General features: G+C 52.1%; 1 protein-coding gene across 5 annotated transcripts in view; it reads left to right on the top strand.

Moving 5' to 3' along the window:
• Positions 1-17,182, top strand: part of ADCYAP1R1 (adenylate cyclase activating polypeptide 1 (pituitary) receptor type I) — a 58,732-nt gene extending 41,550 nt beyond the window's left edge. For 2 of the 5 annotated variants that reach the window (XM_011972191.1, XM_011972190.1), the window contains 3 exons: positions 8,979-9,108; positions 10,601-10,642; positions 12,241-17,182. In XM_011972191.1, coding sequence (XP_011827581.1) covers positions 8,979-9,108; positions 10,601-10,642; positions 12,241-12,429 — 361 coding nt within the window. In that variant the 3' untranslated portion in view covers positions 12,430-17,182. Of the gene's footprint in view, positions 1-1,867; positions 1,952-6,295; positions 6,380-8,978; positions 9,109-10,600; positions 10,643-12,240 lie in introns of all 5 variants that reach the window. The other 3 variants (XM_011972189.1, XM_011972187.1, XM_011972188.1) reach the window with 3 other exon arrangements.
• The last annotated feature ends 2,239 nt before the right edge of the window (positions 17,183-19,421 follow it).

Raw genomic sequence — 19,421 nt, 5'->3', positions numbered from 1 at the left:
AGTGGGACAGTGAGAGATCCCAGTACAGGGCTCCCCAAGGGCCCCCTTCCTCAGTCATTCTCCTAGGGGGAAGAAGCAGGAACTGCTCAGACACCAAATCCCAGATCCTTCCCTAAGGCTCCTTGAGGCTTCCTTAGGGAGGTGGAGCTTGCTCTTGGTCTGTCAATCTGTTCAGCCTGGGGACCTCCCCATGTGAAACCCTTTCTCAGGGGTGGGGGACTAGCACAGGGCCTGAGGTGTTCAGCCAGGTTTTTTCTGCCTATGCAATGATTACATCACATTGGAAAAAGTACTTTTTTTTTTTTTTTGCTATCCTTTTACTGTTTTTATTTTCATGGTTTTGCTAGTTTTTACCAATTCTTGCTTATATGTGTATATCATGTAGAGGAAAATTATTCATCAATATAAATCATAAAGTCTTAGAGGCCCTGCACTGTGGGGTGGGAGGCCAGCCCTCTGCTACTACATAACCTGCCCTAGATATATCATTCCTGCCTTCATCTCAAGGATTCGCAAAATAGGGCCCCGCTGCTCACCTCATCTCCTGTCTAGTGTTGGACACTGCCCTTGTGTCTGGCCTCAGTTTCTTCTGCTTGGGTGTGGATCTGGTCACACACTAACAGTTGTCTCCCATATTTGAAGCTGGCAGGGAGCTAAGTCAACCTCATCTCTCATTTGAGCTCTAGTGGTCTTGATTTCCTCCCCTTCCTAGTAGGATTTGTTCTTCTACTGAGGGCCCCAAGCCTCTTCTCTGGGGGGTCCTCTCAGCTTTCCATACTAAATAGGATACCCTACTGAACCCTGAACACACTTTGCCAGTTCAGACATTCTGCTTTGGGCAGCAAGAATCCCCAGGCCTGGTGGGAAAGAAGTGTGAGCCAAGGTTTCAGGTTCTCCACACACAGGAGCCTTGAGTCTTGTTAGATCTTCCTAATGCATAGATAAGGGCTACTTGTAATTAGCACATGGTTTATACATTTAAGTACTCTATTAATCTGGGACATTTAAAGATCCAGCTAGTTGGTTTGCTTCTGGCATTAAAAAACAAATCGCTTTGCAATCTCAGCAAATCCTTTTTTTTTTTTTTTTTTTTTTTTTTTAAGAGAAAGCCAAACCTCTGCTAGTCTTGAGTGCCCATGATTAAAAACTCAGATGGATGAAGTCTGTGAGCCAAGTGGGAGTCCCCACAGAGGACAGGGGATCAGCTTGATCCCATTCTGTCCAGCAACATGTTTGAGTGACAGGGTCATGGAGACCCTGTCGGCCAATGTGAGTAGTAATCCAATTGACCACACTGCTAAGAGCTGTAGGTCACTTGGAAATACTCACGACCACATCCATGCACATTTAACACCCGCAACGCAAACATCCAGCGAATCTGGTGGAATAGGTAAGCCACTGTCAAATAGAATCACCATGTTACAGCTGAGGGAACTAGTTATCAGTGAAGTGACATGAATCCAGGAGGAAGGAGGATGCCATGGCTATGGTGCGGGCAGGCCTTTCACCCCAAGCTTGACAGCACCATCATCCCTGCCCTCAAGGAATGCACAGATGAAAAGATAGCATTAAACAAGGGTACAAAATTAGGCTTCCTGGAAGAAGAGGCCCCTGGTGGGTTCTAGCCTGTGTGAAAGCCCCCTCAGCCCAGAGTGCTTGGCAGAGCTGGCTTTGAGCTGGGAGGTGTCTGCACTGGGAGGAGGGGAGAATGCCAGGCTCAGGGGAGGTGAGAGGGCAGGGATTGAGGGGAGAGGGAGATTCCAGGGCTGTGCCGGAGTCCCCTGGGGTACCAGAGTTATGTGTGGGGCCGAAAAGCCCCTTCAGATCTGCCCACAACAGCTCTCCGGTTTTTTCCTCTTGTTTCCAGAACAAATTTAAGCCCGCGAGTCCCCAAGAAAGCCCAAGAGGACCCCCTGCCTGTGTCCTCAGACCAGCATTCACTCCCTTTCCTGTAGGTTGGTTCCAGCTGCTCAGGTGATAAGGGTTTGTCCTCCATAGACCAAGATGGTGTTCCTGACCCAGCCTCAGAAGCACCTATTGGGGTCTGGGACCTCTGCAGGGGGACGGTGGCACTGAGCCACTCATCCTCTCTGACTGATGCTCCTGGTAGGATGAGTGGCTGGGGACAGGACTTGGGAAGTGGGCATCAGAGGCTGGGTCAGGGCTCAGCATGTGCTCAGGGTCAACTTGGTCTGGGGCAGGGGTGAGGGGGGTTAGGGCTTAGCCCTCAGCGGGGGTTGGCACTCAGCCTCAGGTAGATCAGTGTTAGCTGGAGTTGACCTCTGTGAGCAGGTAACTGGTTCAGAAAGGGGAGAGGTGAGGCTTCCAGGGTAGACATTAACTGTTCGGGGAGAGCCTCCGCCCCCTGCCTTGAAGTGAGCGGCTTAATTCCAGGGGCCACCTCCCTGGAAGACAAGCATTGGAAGCTGCAGCTTAGGTGGAGGAGGGAAAACCCATCTGTACTCCCATGGGGTCTCTTTGGCCCCACTGGGGAGGATGCACACATCTCTGGAGATGGCTGTGCCGGGGCCAGGCATAAGTGCAGCCAGGCAGCTTTCAGTCTAGGGACTTCCTCCATAGCCAGAGCCTTCCAGCTCACACAGCCTCCATCTTCCACTTCCACAGCACCTCCTCCCCTGCCGAGGAGCACCCGATCCTCAAAGTTCATGTTAGGGGCCGGCAGCAGGGAATTGTTACCCTCATGTTGCAGACAGAGAAACTGAGGTCCAGAGAAGGAAAATGGCATCACCTAAGATGACCCAGCAGTCAGTGGCTGAGCAAAATCCTGAACTAGGGTGCCCAGACTTCCCAGCTGGGACCCTTCTGGGCTGGCCGGGAGTGTGGAGGGGTGGCTCGTCCTTGTGGTTGGGGAGGAGGTGGTGGTGGGTAGGAAGTTCCCAGGATCTGTGAGCTGTGCTGCTAGTGGGGTGCCAGTGTGTAGGGAGTACTTCTGGGACTGGGCAAGGCTCTGGGGGTGACATAGCATCTTAGTATCAGGAGAGACCCTATGGAGTGTGTTCAGCTCAGTCCACCACATTCTGTGGACTGCCAAGTGGCCAGCACCACATTGATCCCTAGGACTGCAGACGTGAAGAAGAAAGGGATGCTGCCTGCAAAGGGCTCCCTGCAGGTGTCTCTGTCTAGCGTTTCTCTGGGTGTTTCCCAGGGCTGTAGCCCAGCCAGCCGTGCACACAACAGCTGCGGAAGCATTTCTGGAGTTTGGCCCTCATAGAAACTGTGTGCTGGATCCCTGGCTGACAGATGTGAGTGCCGAGACATGGAAATGGCTGTGACCTTCCTGCGGACACACAGTGAAGCTGTGGTGGAGCCAGTCCTGGAGGCCAAGACTGTCTGACTGGCAGACGTGGGGGTGGGTCCTGCACCTGTGATAGGGTCTCCCACTTTCTGAGTCAGGCTGCTCTGCTCTCCAGACAGCCCCACCCAACACCCTTGCCTGAGCTTTTAGTCTCTTTTGGATCCAACTCAGAGTTTATCGCATCAGCCAGTCTAGGTTCATCTCTTCTTCCTGACTTAATTTATTTTCCCTTTTCCCTAACTGTGACTTTTCAGAGATTCTGACATCTTTCTGTCTCCCGCCCCATCTCTGGCTTTCCTGCACTGTTTGTTCTTTTTCTTTTCCATGAGTCCTTTTGGGCAGAGCCATTGAAGGTTTGGGGAAAGACTTTTCCTTAGACTCGTCTCCTTCAAGAGCCCTCCAGGGTCAGTCCTCCCCCAAGCTGCTCCTTGATCTGCCCTCCCCGACCCCCATCAGTGCCACACAACTTCACCAGGTGCAGAGTTTCCCAGGAACTTGTCACTAAATGGTCTTTGGAATACTTTCAAAGAAACTTTAACAAAATCGGAGGAGTCTGTGTTTACCATAGAAACATCTAGGGTCCAAGAGGGACAGGAACAATCTTGAAGCTAAAGAAAGCAGGACTGCAGAGGAGAACTTCGGAATTTGGGGTGAAGGTTTAAGCTTGGCATGTAGGAAGCAACAGCTGAAGTTGGGGGGTCTCCTGGACCCTGATTTCTGTGGTTTACCCAAGCCAAGGTTGAGGGGTCACTGGCCATAGGAGAGAATAACCAATTATTATCATTTTGAGACAGAGTCTTGATCTGTTGCCCAGGCTGAAGTGCAGTGGCATGATCTTGGCTCACTGCAACCTCTGCCTCCTGGGTTCAGGTGATTCTCCTGCCTCAGCCTCCCAAGTAGCTGGGACTACAGGCACCTGCCACCATGCCCGGCTAATTTTTTGTATTTTAGTAGAGATGGGGTCTCACCATGTTGCCCAGGCTAGTCTCAAACTCCTGAACTCAGGCAATCCACCTGCCTCAGCCTCCCAAAGTGTTGGGATTACAGGCGTAAGACACTGAGCCCAGCCTGAGACTAACCAACTTTTCAGCTAGGGAAAGGTACATAATAAATTTGAAGAATAGAATAGGTACCATTTCTGCATACCCAGTTAAGCTCTTTTAATTGAGAAAAACATACTTATTTGAGTCTGTCTCTTTGTATGTGTGCGAATAGACCTTTGACATTCATTGAGGAATCATGAAGAAGCTTCTCAGGTAGATGAATACCTCCTAACAGTGCTTCTCAAGCTTTGGCATGCATGTGGCTCTCCCAGGGATCTAGTTAAAGTGCAGATTCTGACCACAGGTCTGAGGTGGCACCTAGGATTCTGCATTTCTAAGAAGCTCTCAGGGGGTGTTGGTGTTGATGGTCTAGGGGTGGCAGTCTGAGTAGCAAAGCATCAAACCAAACCTCAGCATTCCCCTTCTGGAAAAGGGGATCTGTAGTTCCCACCTCGCAGTGTAGTGTGAATTGAATGGTGCTGTTTATTGAATGGGAACCCCAAATCCATTATGCACAGATGTCGGGGGAACCTGGGTTTGCCCCATCTTGGAAGTGTGTGACACAAATTCTGGCCTCAGCGAAATGACACGTCACCACCTGTCAGGTACCTTCAGGCTTACTCTTAAAGAACTGGAATCACACAAGGCAGATCCTGAATGCTAAGGGTGTGGTCTCTGTAGCTATCCTCATTTGCATCAGGTCCAATCTGATTTATTAATTCACTGACCAGCACCAGGAGCCTCAGAGCCGTGTGGTACCTGAGGAGAGTTAACGAAGTAGCAACCCTTCTGCAATCTGAGAAGATGATACAGCTCATCATCTATCTCTGACACATCTGTGAGAGAAGGGGAAAGTGTTCATGGCTTGTGTCAGCCCAAGTCCAAGCAGGACCATACTGGAGACACAGAGAGTCAGCCTGAGACCTCCCTGAGGAGACAGAAGTCCTGGGTCCACCCAGGAGAGTGTAGAGCGAGATTGCAGCCTGGGTCCCCCTCCTTGAAGTGGTTTGTTTCTGAAAGCCATGGGGCCGTGCCCAAAGGCGCTCCTCTCAGTCTTCAGCCCCTGCCCATTGAACTTTTATCAAGAAGTCCAGCCCAGCACTGTCCCCAAGAACTCCCTGCAGTAATGGGCATGTCCTATGTCTGTGCTGTCCGATATGATAACCACTAGCTCCATGTGGCTGTTGAGCCCTTAAAATGTGACCAGAACAACTGAGGATGTGGGTTTTTAATTTGATTAATTTAAATTCAAATAGCCACATATGGGTAGTGGCTGTCGTATTGGAATAGTTTAGGTCTGGATGAATTAACAACCCATTCAATCTGACTTACCTCTGTCCCCTGTGTATATGCTGATTCTGTGTTGCTGGGAGGCTCAGAGGGAGGAAGCTATGGACCAGAGGAGAGGGAGAGGGTAGGGGGGAAAGACCAGTGGACGGACACCCAAGTTGACTTTCACAGCCAAGCCCAGAACTGGCCTGATTAGAGGCTCAGGTTGCCTGTGCTAGGCAGTGCAGAAGGTCCGCAGTGTGAGTTTCCAACTCTTGTCTTATTGAGTGGGACCTCGACGAGGCTGGGCTCTTAAGCTTGGAGCCAACTCTGGAGGCAGCCCTGACTCCCTGTGTGAGACCTAGCCCAGGCCACCTTCTGGAAACACACACCCTCTAAGCCCACCCACCTATCAGTGGTCCCAGTGTGAGTGTGAGTGCGTGCGCGCGTGTGTGTGCGCGGCCATGCACACTCATGTCCACATATAGGCGTGCGTTTCTCTGTCCAGAGCTGCCCATGTCTTGGCCCTTGGCTCCCTCATTCTCCTCCATGTGACTGCCCTGGCCCTGTCTCCATACCCTCTTCTTTTCTGCCTAACCTGTAAACTGAGTTTCTTCGCTGCCTGGTGCCCCCCAGCTGACAGAAGTGCTAATCTTGTCACACCCAGCAGCTGCGTGCAGAAATGCTACTGCAAGCCACAGCGGGCTCAGCAGCACTCTTGCAGGATGTCAGAACTGTCCACCATTACTCTGTAAGTGTGCGTGGCCGACGCTGTGGCCAGGAATCCTGGAGGGGTGGGGGACGCATGCTGCCACTGCCGCTGCTGGAGGAGAGTGGAGAGCCAGCCTGTGCCTCCCAGGCCAAACCCATTCCTGGCTGTTGCATGTTGGTGTCTGTGTGTCTTGTGAGTTCTCTGCAGCCTCATGGTCATGGGGTGGGTGTGCAGGGCATGGGGATGGATCTACGGCCATTGTGAGTGCTTCCTGAGGAGGCAGCACCCTCATGGTCTCTGCTGCTGCTGCCTGGTGTGTGGCCTTCCTCAGTCCCCACCTTCTCTGAGCTTCAGTGTTTTCAACTGCAAAATTATTTCCAAGAGTCTCAGAGCCTGAGTTCATATAGACCTTCCCCCTGCACAGGGCAGGGAACTCCACTCCAGTGTCCATAGCACTTTGTGTGTGAGTCAGCATTAACTCACTTAATCCCCACAACAACTCTGTGAGCTGGGTCCTTGTATCATCACCATTTTACAGATGAGAAAACTGAAGTGCTGAGAGATTAAGTCACTCACTCAAGGACCGCTAATTGGCAGAGGGAGGATTTGAACCCAGGGAATCCTAAGCACTTTGCCCCAGGGAGTCTCTGGCTGGAATATCAGACTCAATTTGGACATTCCTTTTACTCAGGGTACCATTGTCCCCCTGGGCAGCCCACTGTAATTTGGGCATCTCTGATGCCCTTCTTGGTATTTTAGGACTCTTCTGCCCATTGCTGGCTCCTCAGGGCAGGAGCACAGAGGCTTAGTCCCCATGTCATTATGGGTAGTGGCTCACATCATATGTTTCTGTCCCGAGACCTCGGTTAGCTTAGAAGCACAGTCCCAGAACGCTGGGCTCTAGAGACCCCTTGTCTGTCCCTATTGCCCCATTTGCCACAGTGGCCACTGGGATGCCCTGGCTCCTCAGCAGAAGTCCCTGACTGTTCTGGGGCTGCTGTAGGGCTGACGAGGAGGGAAGGTGTTGCCCTTGGACTGTGCTGTGGAATGCCCTCACTACTATCACTGCACCCACCTTGTGGCTGGGAAAGGCCTGAAGCGTCACTGTTTCTCACACTCTGAATCCGTCCCATGTAATGCCAGCACGGAAGCTGGAGAGATTTGACTTCTTGGTTTCCAGGGCCCTTTTCAGACTACAGGGACAGGTACTTGGAAATGGTCCCACCTGTGGGGATGGAGGCCAGGAGGAGGAAGGCAGGGGCCACAGGCACGTTCTGGGGCCAGCTTCCTTTCCTGGACTCCTTCAATAGACATCTTTTTAAAAGTAGCCCCTATAGGTAGAGCCACAGAGGAATCCCCAAGGCATCCATGTCCCATGTTTCTGGCCATTTTCCTCTGCATTCTTGACTTTCATTCCTTCTACAAGCACCCGCTGTTGCCTTCCGGTGCCAGGCATGGATAACCAGAGATGAACAAGACCCGAGCGCCCAAGAGATAATTGTTTTGAGGATGCTGAGGCTCTCATTCTAGGCCTGTGTGCCACATGGATTTCTTCATGGAACAGGCATTTTCCCAGTGTCAGCTCCCTGCCCCAGATAAATGAGGCACCACTCCCACCTTCAGGGAGTCACAGTCAAAGACAGACAGATAAGAGGAAGGCTGGAAGGATGGGCCGGTCAGGATCACATTTGGGCTCAGCAGGAACCTGCTCGGATCCTGTTGGCCCTTGTTTGTGAGCAGGGTGGGAAGGGGTGGGCACCCACACTCACGGTCCTCTTCCTTTCCGGGCTGAGCTTCCTCTGCCTGAAGATCTCCTCAGGCTGCTCCTCCTCCCACTGTGTCTCCTCCTTCCTTCCTTCCTTCTCCTCTCTTAGTGTAAGCTAGGAAGTCAAGGGCCTCACACAGACTCCAAGAGTTCGGCTTCTCTAGCGATCTGGAGCTCCCATGTTCAACAGAACATTCTCTCCCAGAAAGGCTGGATGAGGGAGAGAGGAACACGTGGTATATTTGCCCCAAATCAAATGACTGCCTCATGCCTGCTGTCCACCCCGGGGCACTTAGCTCTGCCGGGAGCTGGGGAGGCTGATTCTACCGGGAGCTGGGGAGGCTGATTCTCTGGAGGAGCCGGGCTGGATGCAGATGTGGGGGAGGCCGCATCTGCAGGGCAGAGCTGGACTCTCTGGGGAGACCCACGGGGAGCCAGTGTGCCCACTCTGGGGGAACCCTTGGGAGCACCCCCCATAGAGCAGGACCCACAAGTGCACATGGTCCCAGTGTCCTAGCTGTGGGCTTCTGTGGCCCTGTGCCTTCAGAACGGAGCCCCACCCTGCTGTCAGCCTAGGGCCAGAGGCAGGCAGGGGAACCCCGGGAGAGCTGCCTCAGGAAGCACTGCAGTCCTCCAGCCCTTCCTCCCCTGCCTGGCCCACTTCAGAGCATTCTCCTCCACCTTTGACTCAGTTTCCCAGCAGCAGGTTCCTCCTGCCCACTTGGAGATTGCCGATGCCCAGGGTCAGTAAGTTCCTCCTAGAATCCCTCCCGAGTTCCTTCCTCTGTGGTCCCCTCACTGAGCCTTCCCTCCGTGGCTCTGGCCCTGAGCCCTGGAAGTCCCCAGCGCAGGTGTTTTGCTTTCTCCCGACAGGCGGCTGGCCCGGTCCACCCTGCTGCTCATCCCACTATTCGGAATCCACTACACGGTATTCGCCTTCTCCCCAGAGAACGTCAGCAAAAGGGAAAGACTCGTGTTTGAGCTGGGGCTGGGCTCCTTCCAGGTAGGTGTGGCGCGTGGGGAGGGCAGAACTCACTGGGAGCCAGTTGCTCACCGGCAGGTGGTGCTGGAGGCTCTTTAACCTAGACTGTGAAATGAGTACTAGAGTAGAGGTGATGAGGGAGCCCTGTCTGCTGTCTACCCTCAGGGCTTCTGTAAGAAGACACACTGGTGTCTGCCCATCACTGCATCTGAGTATCCTGAACCAGTTGCCCCTACTCCTGGCCCCCACCCTGGGTGACCTGAGATGGCACCTCCCAGCAGCCTGGGGTGTAGGGTGGAGTGTCCTCAAGAGCCCAGTGTGTCCACATCCTGACTTCAGCTTTCTAGGCCATGTACCCCTTGAGTTCTGTCTTACCCACCTCTAGGTCCCCAGCACAGGGCCTGGCCGCAGAGAGCCCAGTGAGCTGCACAAGTGCATGAGCAAACAGACATGAGTGAGTGAGGGGATGAGAGGGCGAACAGAATGCTGCCTCTGTGCCTGGAGGAAGGACTGGATGGACGGGAAATGAGTAAGGGGCTAGGCGAATCACGGTGAGGAAATGAGCAGGCAGGAGCAGCAGTGGGCAGACGTAGGCAGGGGCAGCTCTGGAGTGTCTGGGGACAGAGTGCCTCTCCCTAAGCCAGCTGTTTGAATTAGGATTTGATCTTGATGGTCAGAAAGTTACTCTCCAGATCTGACTTGATCTCCTCCACCATTTTACTTCAAGGCCATTTAACCTGGCCCAGGTTCTTCGTCTGGTGAGACTGACCATGGGTCTCATCTGAGACTGGCCTCATGGGCTCATAGACAAAGCCCTGGCCCAGGAGTCAGAGCCCAGGGCTCCTGTCTCTGTGCTCGCTGACCAGTTCTGGGGTCCTTGAGCTATCATCATTCTTCCAACACCTTCAAGCGACAGCACAGGGCACAGGGATTGCAAGGAACTAATTTGCAGCATTCAAGAAAATGCTCCTGCTTTTTCAGTGTAGGTTTAAAGAATATATAGAGAATAGCTAAGTGCATATGCTGTGCCAAGTACTCACTCTGCGTGGTGTTCTGCATTGCTGTGTATGACAGTATCTGGCCCAGGGAGGGCAGATTGGGGAGATGGCCCAGGGAGGGCAGACGGTGGACAAGGATGGCACAGGTCTGTTCTGTCCTGGAGGGGTCCTACCCTCAGAAGCCTGCAGGCTGGTTAGGAGCCAAGATAAATTCTAGGGCATTCAGGGAAGGCTTCTTATAGGAAGTGGGGTAAAGCTGGCCTTTGGGAATGGGAAGGATTTGAACAAGGGAATGTGAGATCCAAAGCTAGAATCTGTGGGATAGGACTTGCCCACTAGCCACGTGGCCTCACTGGTAGAGTAGAACTGTCCCATCTTACCCCAGATCCCTGGGCAGGTGCCCCCATCCAGATCATGGTGTATTTCTGCTTCCTAGAGTCACCCCCTCCATGCCCCACACAGCATTTCAGAAAGTCCTTTGCTAGCATCCTCAGGCTTACTTTCTCTATTCGCAGGGCTTTGTGGTGGCTGTTCTCTACTGTTTTCTGAATGGCGAGGTAAGACCTTGTCCCTCTGGCTTCTTGGCAGTGGAAGTGGGGCTTTCTGGGAAGCAGACAGGGGAGCCACCTGTCGGCCACATGGGACTGACTCCCCAGAGGGGACTCTGCCGGGTTCCCAGCACTGAGAGGAGGGGCTGGTCACACAGCTCCTGGCATTGTGTGGTGCCAGGACCTCCTGATACCTGCACCCTGTGCTGGAATCTGTCCCACTTTTCTAGCCGTGCAGCTGAGGCCCCACCTGAAGAGCAAAGCTCCTGGTAAAAGCGTCAGCTCTGCTGTGCGCAGATCTCCCTGGGAGGGTCCTCTCCATAAGACACTCCATGGTGAGGAGGAATTGACAATAAGGAAGGCTGGGGCACAGGACATAGGACCTACAGGCCATGAGGCTGTGCTCGGCACAGCTGCTGAGCCAGGAGCTGCCCAGCACTCAGGGCTGCCCCTAATTGGCCAGACAGCCTGGCCCAAACTGTCCCCTGATAAAAGGGAGACTGAGAATTTGGAAGAGACCCCAGGGAGAGACCTGGAACCTTCTAGTAATACTCCATTGCCAGAGATGTGGTTCGGGGGCTCCCTCTGTACCCTGTTGGGGTGAAACTCTTGAGCACAACCCGAAACAGAGGTGCTGGGGCAGCAGTGGGGACTGAATGGCTAGGATGGATTTGAGAGTAGGCGGGAGTCTTTGCACCAGTGCTTGGGTCTTAGCTGCATCACCTGGGCAGGTTCCTTCCTCTTTTGCATCTGAGCAACAAAGAGATTGGGCTCTGTGATCACCCAGACAACCTACAGAAGGATCAGATTAGGACAGACAAGGAGAGGCAGAAAGGGCCCTGCAGGTAATGGCCAGGAGAGCTTAGAAGTGGGCATGTATGTAGCTTGTTCTGAGCTTGCAGTGGAAGTAGGAGCTGGAACTGGAGAGGGTGGCTGTAGGCGCTGCTTCCAGTTGTGCAGTCTGTGCACTGCACAAAGGTGCTTGACTGAAAAGGCACATGGAGGTTGAGACCCAGCCTGGCCCCCACTCACCATGCTAAGAGCTACATGGGTGTGTGTTTTCCCAGAGGGGTGCATTATTTAATGGTTCTCAACCCTGACTGCCCATTGGAGTCACCTGGGAAGCTTTAAAAAATATGATGCCTGGGTCTTGTGCAGAGCTTTTGATGTAATTGTTCTGGGGTATGACCTGGGCACCTGGAATTTTTAAAGCCCCCCAGGTGATTCTAATGTGTAGCCCTCTTACTGGTCAGCCAAGAGAGGGGATCCTTTCCCGATCCACCTGCCCTGTGCGGCTGCTTGTTAAAGATTTCTTGAAGGACCCGATGGACTAGTCTCTGACTGGCCTGAAAACAACAGGAAGCTGTTAGGAGGCCTTGCTCAGAAAGTGGCAGGGGAAGGGGTTGTTCAGGTCGGCTCCTCAGAGGCGTCCCTGCCTACAGCTGCTAAAAGCCCCCACTGGAGACCTTGAAGGCCGCAGGCTGCAACTAGGGAGGGGGAAGGGTGCTGAGGGTGGCAGTGCCAGTCTGGGAAGGGCCCCAGGCCAGAGGGCCTGGAGGCTGGAGAGGATGTCCACCTGGAAGTGATGTCCACCTTGCTCCCTGCAGGTACAAGCGGAGATCAAGCGAAAATGGCGAAGCTGGAAGGTGAACCGTTACTTTGCTGTGGACTTCAAGCACCGACACCCGTCTCTGGCCAGCAGTGGGGTGAACGGGGGCACCCAGCTCTCCATCCTGAGCAAGAGCAGCTCCCAAATCCGCATGTCTGGCCTCCCTGCTGACAATCTGGCCACCTGAGCCGTGCTCCCCTCCTCCTCCTCTCCTCCATCCACAGGCTGGGACTGCAGGCAGGCGCCAGCCCACGCATGTTCGCGCCTCTTCCCTCCCCTTGGGCAGGCCCTGGGCCGGAAGCTTGGCTCCTGAGGGGGGAGAAGGAGGCAGGGCACAGACTGGGATTGTCCCCTCCTTGTTTTGGTACTGGTCCCACTCACTGTGGTCCCCTGACCCCAGACATGTAAATACTCCTCAAATTTGGAAAAGTTGTCCCATCCCTTCCCCCTTTGCCCCAGTGTCCCCGCTCACTTCCAGTCGGGTCTCAGCTCCATCCCACTGTGTCTTGGTCAGCCTCAGTGATGGCCTGACCCCAGCTGTGAGGCCTTGTGAGCTAAGGCTGAAGAGACCTTGCCTGTGGGAGCTGGGGTGGTACCTGCCCCAACAGCCCCCCATCATCTGATTTTGGGTGTGACCCCTCAAGTGTGCATGCCACCGTGGGGCTCTTCTCAGTCCTGGACCCAAGTCCCTGAGGCCTAGCAGAGGGCCCGCTCGGGTGGCCAGAACACCGCTTGGTGCAGGCCTCCTGGCACTCGCCTGGCATCTTGGTGTCTGGGTGCTCAGCTCCTGGGCCCCAGGGCAGTGGGACGGCTCCAAGGCTTTTCTCATCAGAGACTTCAGTTTGGGTGGAGAGTGTGCAGGTCAGGGAAGGTTCTGGTGCTTTTCATTTGATCCAAAAGGAGCTGAGAGCCAGAAATGTGGCTGTGATTGGGAAAGAGATGGAGTTTGGGAGGCCCATGGAAGAAAACCTTCGCCATCTCCATTGTTTTACCCCCAGCTTAAGATGGACAGGGTTCTTCTGGTCACCTCCCTTCCACCTCTTCTACCCTCATGGATGCCTTCCAGAAGCTGTCTCCAACCATGCCCACCACAGAGAGCCCTTAAGCCGTCCCCTCCCCATTTCCCCTCAGTCAAAGCCATGACTAGGATGTACCAGCCGCCTGCCTGTGATGTCGGCGAATCCTGAAGCACCTGCACCCGAGTCTGGGGCCCAGGGCTCCTCAACCCCCACCCCCATGGATGATGTGGAGCCCCAGACACCAGCTCCTCGGGCCTGGACTCAACTATTGAAATCTCTGAGACCTTTGCAAAGATGTCCCTTATATGCCCTTGACCTTGACTCACCATGGGCTGCTGGGGTGTCGGGAGGAGAAGCCACACCCACCATGCCCAGGAGCAGAAGCGGCTGCTGATGGGGCGGCTGCTCCCCACCACCCGCCCTGGCTCCCCAGCTGCAGGTTGCACACCCTCAGCCTGAGAATGTACAATAGGGCGGTGCCCAGCTGAGGAGGCAGAGGAAAGTGCTAGAGTACGTGGTCCCTGTGTGGCCTAGCTCATTCCATGTCAGCATTTGGTATTACTCCTGTCCAAGTTCTGTTTGTGGACTTGTTTCATGATGATGTTCTGGAATGCTTGGGGACTTTGGGTGGAGGAGGATGTTGCTTCATTTTATAAAGAGGAAGGGGCCTGGGGGACTTGGGAAAATGTTTCTGGAGAGGCTTTCAGAGTGGCTGGAAAAGGCTCTTGCTGCTGTAATTTAGAGAGGAGCTCTGTGTCCTTGGCCAGTCAAGTAAGTCCCTGGGTCTTTGGCAAAACCAGAGGAAGAAAGGAGCTACCTGCCCTTTCCTGGGCATGCTTGGCGACTCAGATTGATCATGGAGTGTGCAGTGGTCCTTCTGCCCTGCACCTGACCTCATGATCCCCTCCACCTGCACTGACGCAAGGGTCCTGTGGCCATCTTGCACTTTGGGTACTGCTAGGGGGTCTGGGCTGCTTGGAAGGAGCCTGGGGTTCAGGAAACTAGACTCTATCCCAGTTGTGTTCAGACTGCTGTGACTGTGGACATGATGCTCCCTATTCTGGGCTCCAGTTTTCCCATTTGTGAGATGAGGCAACTTCTGCTGCTTCTCTAGGTCCTGTACTTAAGTGATTTTTCCAGTTCAAAGCCAAGGCAGGCAAAAGGGCATACATCATTGTGCCTCCTATCAGGTTTTGATGAGAGAGAGTGTGTGTGTGTGTGTGTGTGTGTGTGTGTAGAAGGATGGAGACAGGATGCTGTTTATTTTCCATTTCTTGGAAATGGACCCTCTGTCCCTTCCATTTGGACACCACAGTGAGAGCTGATGGCCTGGAAGGAAGGATTAGGTCATGGACATTTGAACAGGTGCCTTGGGCATGATACGTAGATGCAGCCATATATACCTTGCTGGGGTGGGGTGCCACCTCCAGTGGCCACCTCCAGATCCAAGGAGCAGCTCCCTGGGGATGGACCCCATTCATTCATCATCACTCCCAACAGCAGATCTGTTTCATTGTGGAAGAAGAAACTTTGGCATTACACAGACATCATCACAAAACAGTAAAAAGAAAATCAATCCTGAACCCCATGCAGTCTGCTGCTTCCTGAGCCTGGCCCCGTGTCCTCATAGAGGTTCCGGGTTCCTGTTGGTTGGTTGGTTGGTTGGTTTTTCTGTCTGAATGAATTTTTGCCAGTCTTATGAGCACATATACCTGATGTATTCTCAATGTCCCAGGAGGTTCTGGCCTTCAGGGTCACAGGCAGTAGGGGGACAGCATAAGGTCTGTGTAAAACCCTTCCCTCTCTGACCCTCTGTTTTCAAATCTGTAAAATGGGCAGTAAGAATAGATGATTTGTATGTAGCCCAACGCATCTCTGGAACTCTGTCTAAACACCAGCTATCTACTTGGAATGGGCCCCAGGACTGTGGTATTTGCCTGGGCCAGGAAAGGATAAGAAATACTGTCATGTGAAGACAGCTTGAGAGGCTTGGGAAAAGTGGCGCTGGGGAGGAGCAGGCTTGTCAGACTCCACCCCTGTTGATGATCATTCCTGGAAACGGGGTTCTCGTTCTATGCAATCCTAAAGGACAAAACTCACCCATGGGAGGCTGAATTATCCTTGGGATGAAGAAATCGCTCTTTCCCTGTCACAACTGTCCAGCCAGGGAGCAGGGAGGCAGTGTCAGGGAGGGACACTCATCCTGGGGGAAATGGGATTCTAAGTCAAGGATGCTGAGGCTGTCGGGGAGCCAGAGAGGGGGGTCCTAGTGCAGGATGTGGGTGGCTCTGTGGTTCAGTGAATCTGTGGTGGTCCCTAGCACTGCAGACTTCATGACTCCCCACTTAAGTCCAAGCCACATTCTCTGTCCCAGTGTGTAGCTCTGTCACCCTGCTTGACACATCCAGTGGCCTACAGTGACTCCTTTCTAACCCCACCCCCTCCAAGCTGGATTCTTTGTGGAACAGGGCCAGGGAGCTACAGCCAAGCCCGAGGTTTGAGAAACACTTGCATCTATAATCCCCGCCAAGGATGCCCACTCACCTCTCTCATCTGACCCTCACTCTTCGTGGAAGGGAAAGCTCAAAGGGACTCTTTTATTTTGAGTCCCTTGCCCTCTTCATGGCCACTTCAAAGTGAAGCCAGCAAGTATTGATGCTTTATCATTTAGTATTATCATAAAGTATTAATAGTTTATCACAAAGTCCTCCTTGAGCCCAGGGACCATGGAAGTCAGCTAGAAGAGCCCTGAGCAAGGAGCAGGGACTTGGGCTTCTCCAAGCTTTACTCCTGGCCTATTTGACCTTGACTCATTCCCCATATGTCTCTGAGGAGGCTCACAAAATACTAAAGCTGGGAGGAAACTTGGAGATCTATAGGTCAAACCTCCCCATTGGGCTGATAAGAAAATACACGTGGGCCTAGCATGGTGCCTGCCACCATGGTGGGATCCAGTATATTTTATAAATCTGAAGGAGTAAATGGCTCACCAGTTTGTGCACAGCCCTGCACATGAACAGAATGTGACACTCAAGGCTTCCATGCAGTACGCATGTAACCTTGCACAGGAGAGGGGCTCTGGTGACCGATGATTTTCCAGGACTCTATTGCAGGAGAAGCAATGGAGTCAGTGTGGTGTGGGGAGACCTGCTTTTTAACCTGGACTTAGCCACCTGCTCTGTGATCCAGGGCTTACCTTCTTTGGGCCTCGGCCTCCTAATCTGAGTAATGGGGAGGACTTCATTGGCATTGTTAGTCCCACAGGCCAAGGATAAGGTTGAAATGAGATGGCTTGTGTGTGAAAAGATTTTGGAAACTACACAGATGTGGGCTTGTTCTTGGGATGAAAACTGCTGGAAGGGACTCCTTGCTGTTTATCTACTGCTTTGAGCCCTCCTGAATTAACCTTTGCCCCATTTGTAAAACCACCAGCATCGGGAGTAAGGGGGACGCCAGAAGGCTCAGATGGACACAGAATTCTAGCTTTATCTGCATCAGCTGATTCAGTTTTCTGTTGGGATCAGAGAGAGGATACTTCCATATGGGTGACAGCAGCCATGCCCTTGGGAGTCATCTTCAAGGATCTGGGACATTTTGGTGTGCCCATTCCTTATTTTCCTGAACTCACAGTCTTGGGATGTTTCTGCGCTTGGCCATGTGTGTCTTGTCTTATGTCTGTCTTCTGTAGCTTTGCCTCTGTCAGGGCTGGAGTGGTGCAGCCCCTGGCATCTCAGACATGGTTCCTGCCTCACTCGTGGGAGCTGGACCAGCCTGGGTTTCATCTCCCACAATAAAGATAAGCCCCACAGACCTTACTGCTACCGCTGCTGCCATTAATGCTGTGCTCATAATCTTGTCCAGGATTTTAAGAATGTCAGACTGCTGTAGATGACTCAATAAATGTTTCGCCATTTTTCCTGGTGGCTGTAACTTGGCATAAGTGGAGGGAAGGGAGGAGAGGAGGGGGAAGGGGGAGGGGAGAGGACTACCCCCAAAATTTGATCATCCCAGAGTAATCCAGTGTATACAAGGCCCAGTGGCCTTTAAGATTCCAAAGGAGAAATATGAGAGTGGGCCTGAGTGAGCCTAGGATGGAACTTGAAAGTAAATTAGAAGTCTTCGCCTTAAAGGATCTCCAGGGGTCATGGAAACTGAGTGAAATCATGACCTTCCTATTGTACCTTGGGAGTACCTACCAGATATCCCAAAACCTTGACTGCAGAGAGCATTTCATCCCAGGTAACTACAGGTATATCCTTGGCTTCCAGGATCCCATCCCCTAATACTTCTGGATATCCCAAACCGTCAGTCCCAGCCAGACCAGATAACCAATTCAAGGTAACCCTCATTTCCTCGAGGTTCTGTTGATTGTCACAATCCCAGTGTCCATTTTCATATTGGTCATAATGTTCAGTTGCTAAGTAAAAGAAGATAATTTTGGCCAGGTCAGAAAAGGAATTTACGAGAAAGATGTTGAGCTGGTCATAGATTTCTCTTAAGGCTGGAGAAACTAGAAAAGGTATCTGAAGCCATATCATGCTGCATGACTGATGATGAAACTGCTGCCACCCCCGTGATGTCTCTTCCATGCCAGGGACATGGCTTTGCAATTATTGCCACCTCTGAAAGCAGAGAGCTTTGCTGCTATTCTCACCATCAAATCAGATTTTACTTTCAGCCCTCTTCCTCAAGTTGCCCACTTCCGAATCAAAGTTTCATGTAACACCATTGGATTGGCTGTGTCCTTGCTACAAGGAAGACTGGAAATTGGACTTCTCTGGATTCTACCTGGAGGTCAGGGTCACAAGCCTGAAGATTTTCTAAACATAACAATAAAATCCTGGGAATAATAAATGCCCACTACCACAACAGGCCTGAGGTCTACAGCAAATGCAGGGCCAGCTTCCTCTAGCAATCAGGTGGGCCACTGTGAAGAAGTCAAATCAATCAAAAGATGGATTTTAGCCCAATAGTGTGCTAGCCCTGCAATCAGCTAGGGCTGTATAGATCACTCACCAGATGCCTCCCAGGTGTTCATGGGGGTGTTCCTAAGCTGGGACACTGGTTGGTTCTGCTTCCAGAGGCTGTGCCTGCTCCTCTTTCTCCAGACTCATCTCTTCTTTTAGTTCTAAAGGAGATGACCAGGCTATGTTATATGACCCACTTAGCAGATATTTTGAGTTGCTTCCAAAATGGAACCTATGCTCAAAGGCTGAACATTAGTCTCCTTGTGTGTCAGCCTCTGCTGGCTGCTTTTCTAAGGAAGACTTCCCTAGTGTTCAGAAAAATATTACTTTCACTGATGTGACCATAATGAATTGAGCTTCCATATGTTTTGTTCTTTGAAACAGGTCACGTCCAAAAAGCAAAGGTAAGAGCCAAAATTTAGTTGAAAGGCTTGAATTTCACATTAAGCTTGAATTTCTTGGCAACAGTGAAGATCATCAAACTCCTCAGTCCATGTGAGCATTTATAAAATTCTGTTTCCTCTGTCCACTTCCCAGCATTGATAGACTAAGCCCTCATTTCTCACAAGCCCCTCAGAAAATGCCTTGAATCTTGGCTGTTCCTCATGATGCTCTCTGTTTTACTGGTACTGTGTATAATTCCTCTTGGGAACCCAGTGATTCTTAGACATTATCCTGCATCAGAGTCACCTGAGGGACTATTAAAACACAGACTGTGGGACCCACCCCCAGAATTTCTGATGCAGCAGGTCTGAGGTAGGGCTGGACCATTTGCATTTGTAAAAGGTTCTCAGCTGTGGCTGTTCTCCTGTTCTTGAGACAGTACTTTGAGATCCACTGTTCTACAGGTTCTAACTGAGGACACTGGAAGGGCAATATAGTCCCTGTTTGTGAACCATGGACCTGGACAATGATTACCTTTCCAGGAGGCAGAGCACAAGCATAGACATTTGCAACAAGAGCTTTAATTTCCTTTTCCTCTCAGGCAAGTGTCTTAGAACAGAAAGCAACAAGTTCCAAGAGGAAATGAGCCTGCACATATCCATTCAGTCTCAATCAGTGTAAGTATTAGACCATCTCTGAATCAACTAGTATCAAGTTCAGTGGGATATGACAGCAAAAACTCCAATAAAAAGTGGCTTAAAGCAGACAGAAGTTTGCTTCTCTCGTATGAAGTCCAGAGGTAGACAGTC

Source organism: Mandrillus leucophaeus, unplaced genomic scaffold (genome assembly GCF_000951045.1).
Source record: "Mandrillus leucophaeus isolate KB7577 unplaced genomic scaffold, Mleu.le_1.0 Scaffold128, whole genome shotgun sequence".
In the NCBI taxonomy this organism is placed as follows: Eukaryota; Metazoa; Chordata; class Mammalia; order Primates; family Cercopithecidae; genus Mandrillus; species Mandrillus leucophaeus.
The sequence above is the reverse complement of the archived record's forward strand: the minus strand, read 5'-3'. Positions and strand labels throughout refer to the sequence as shown.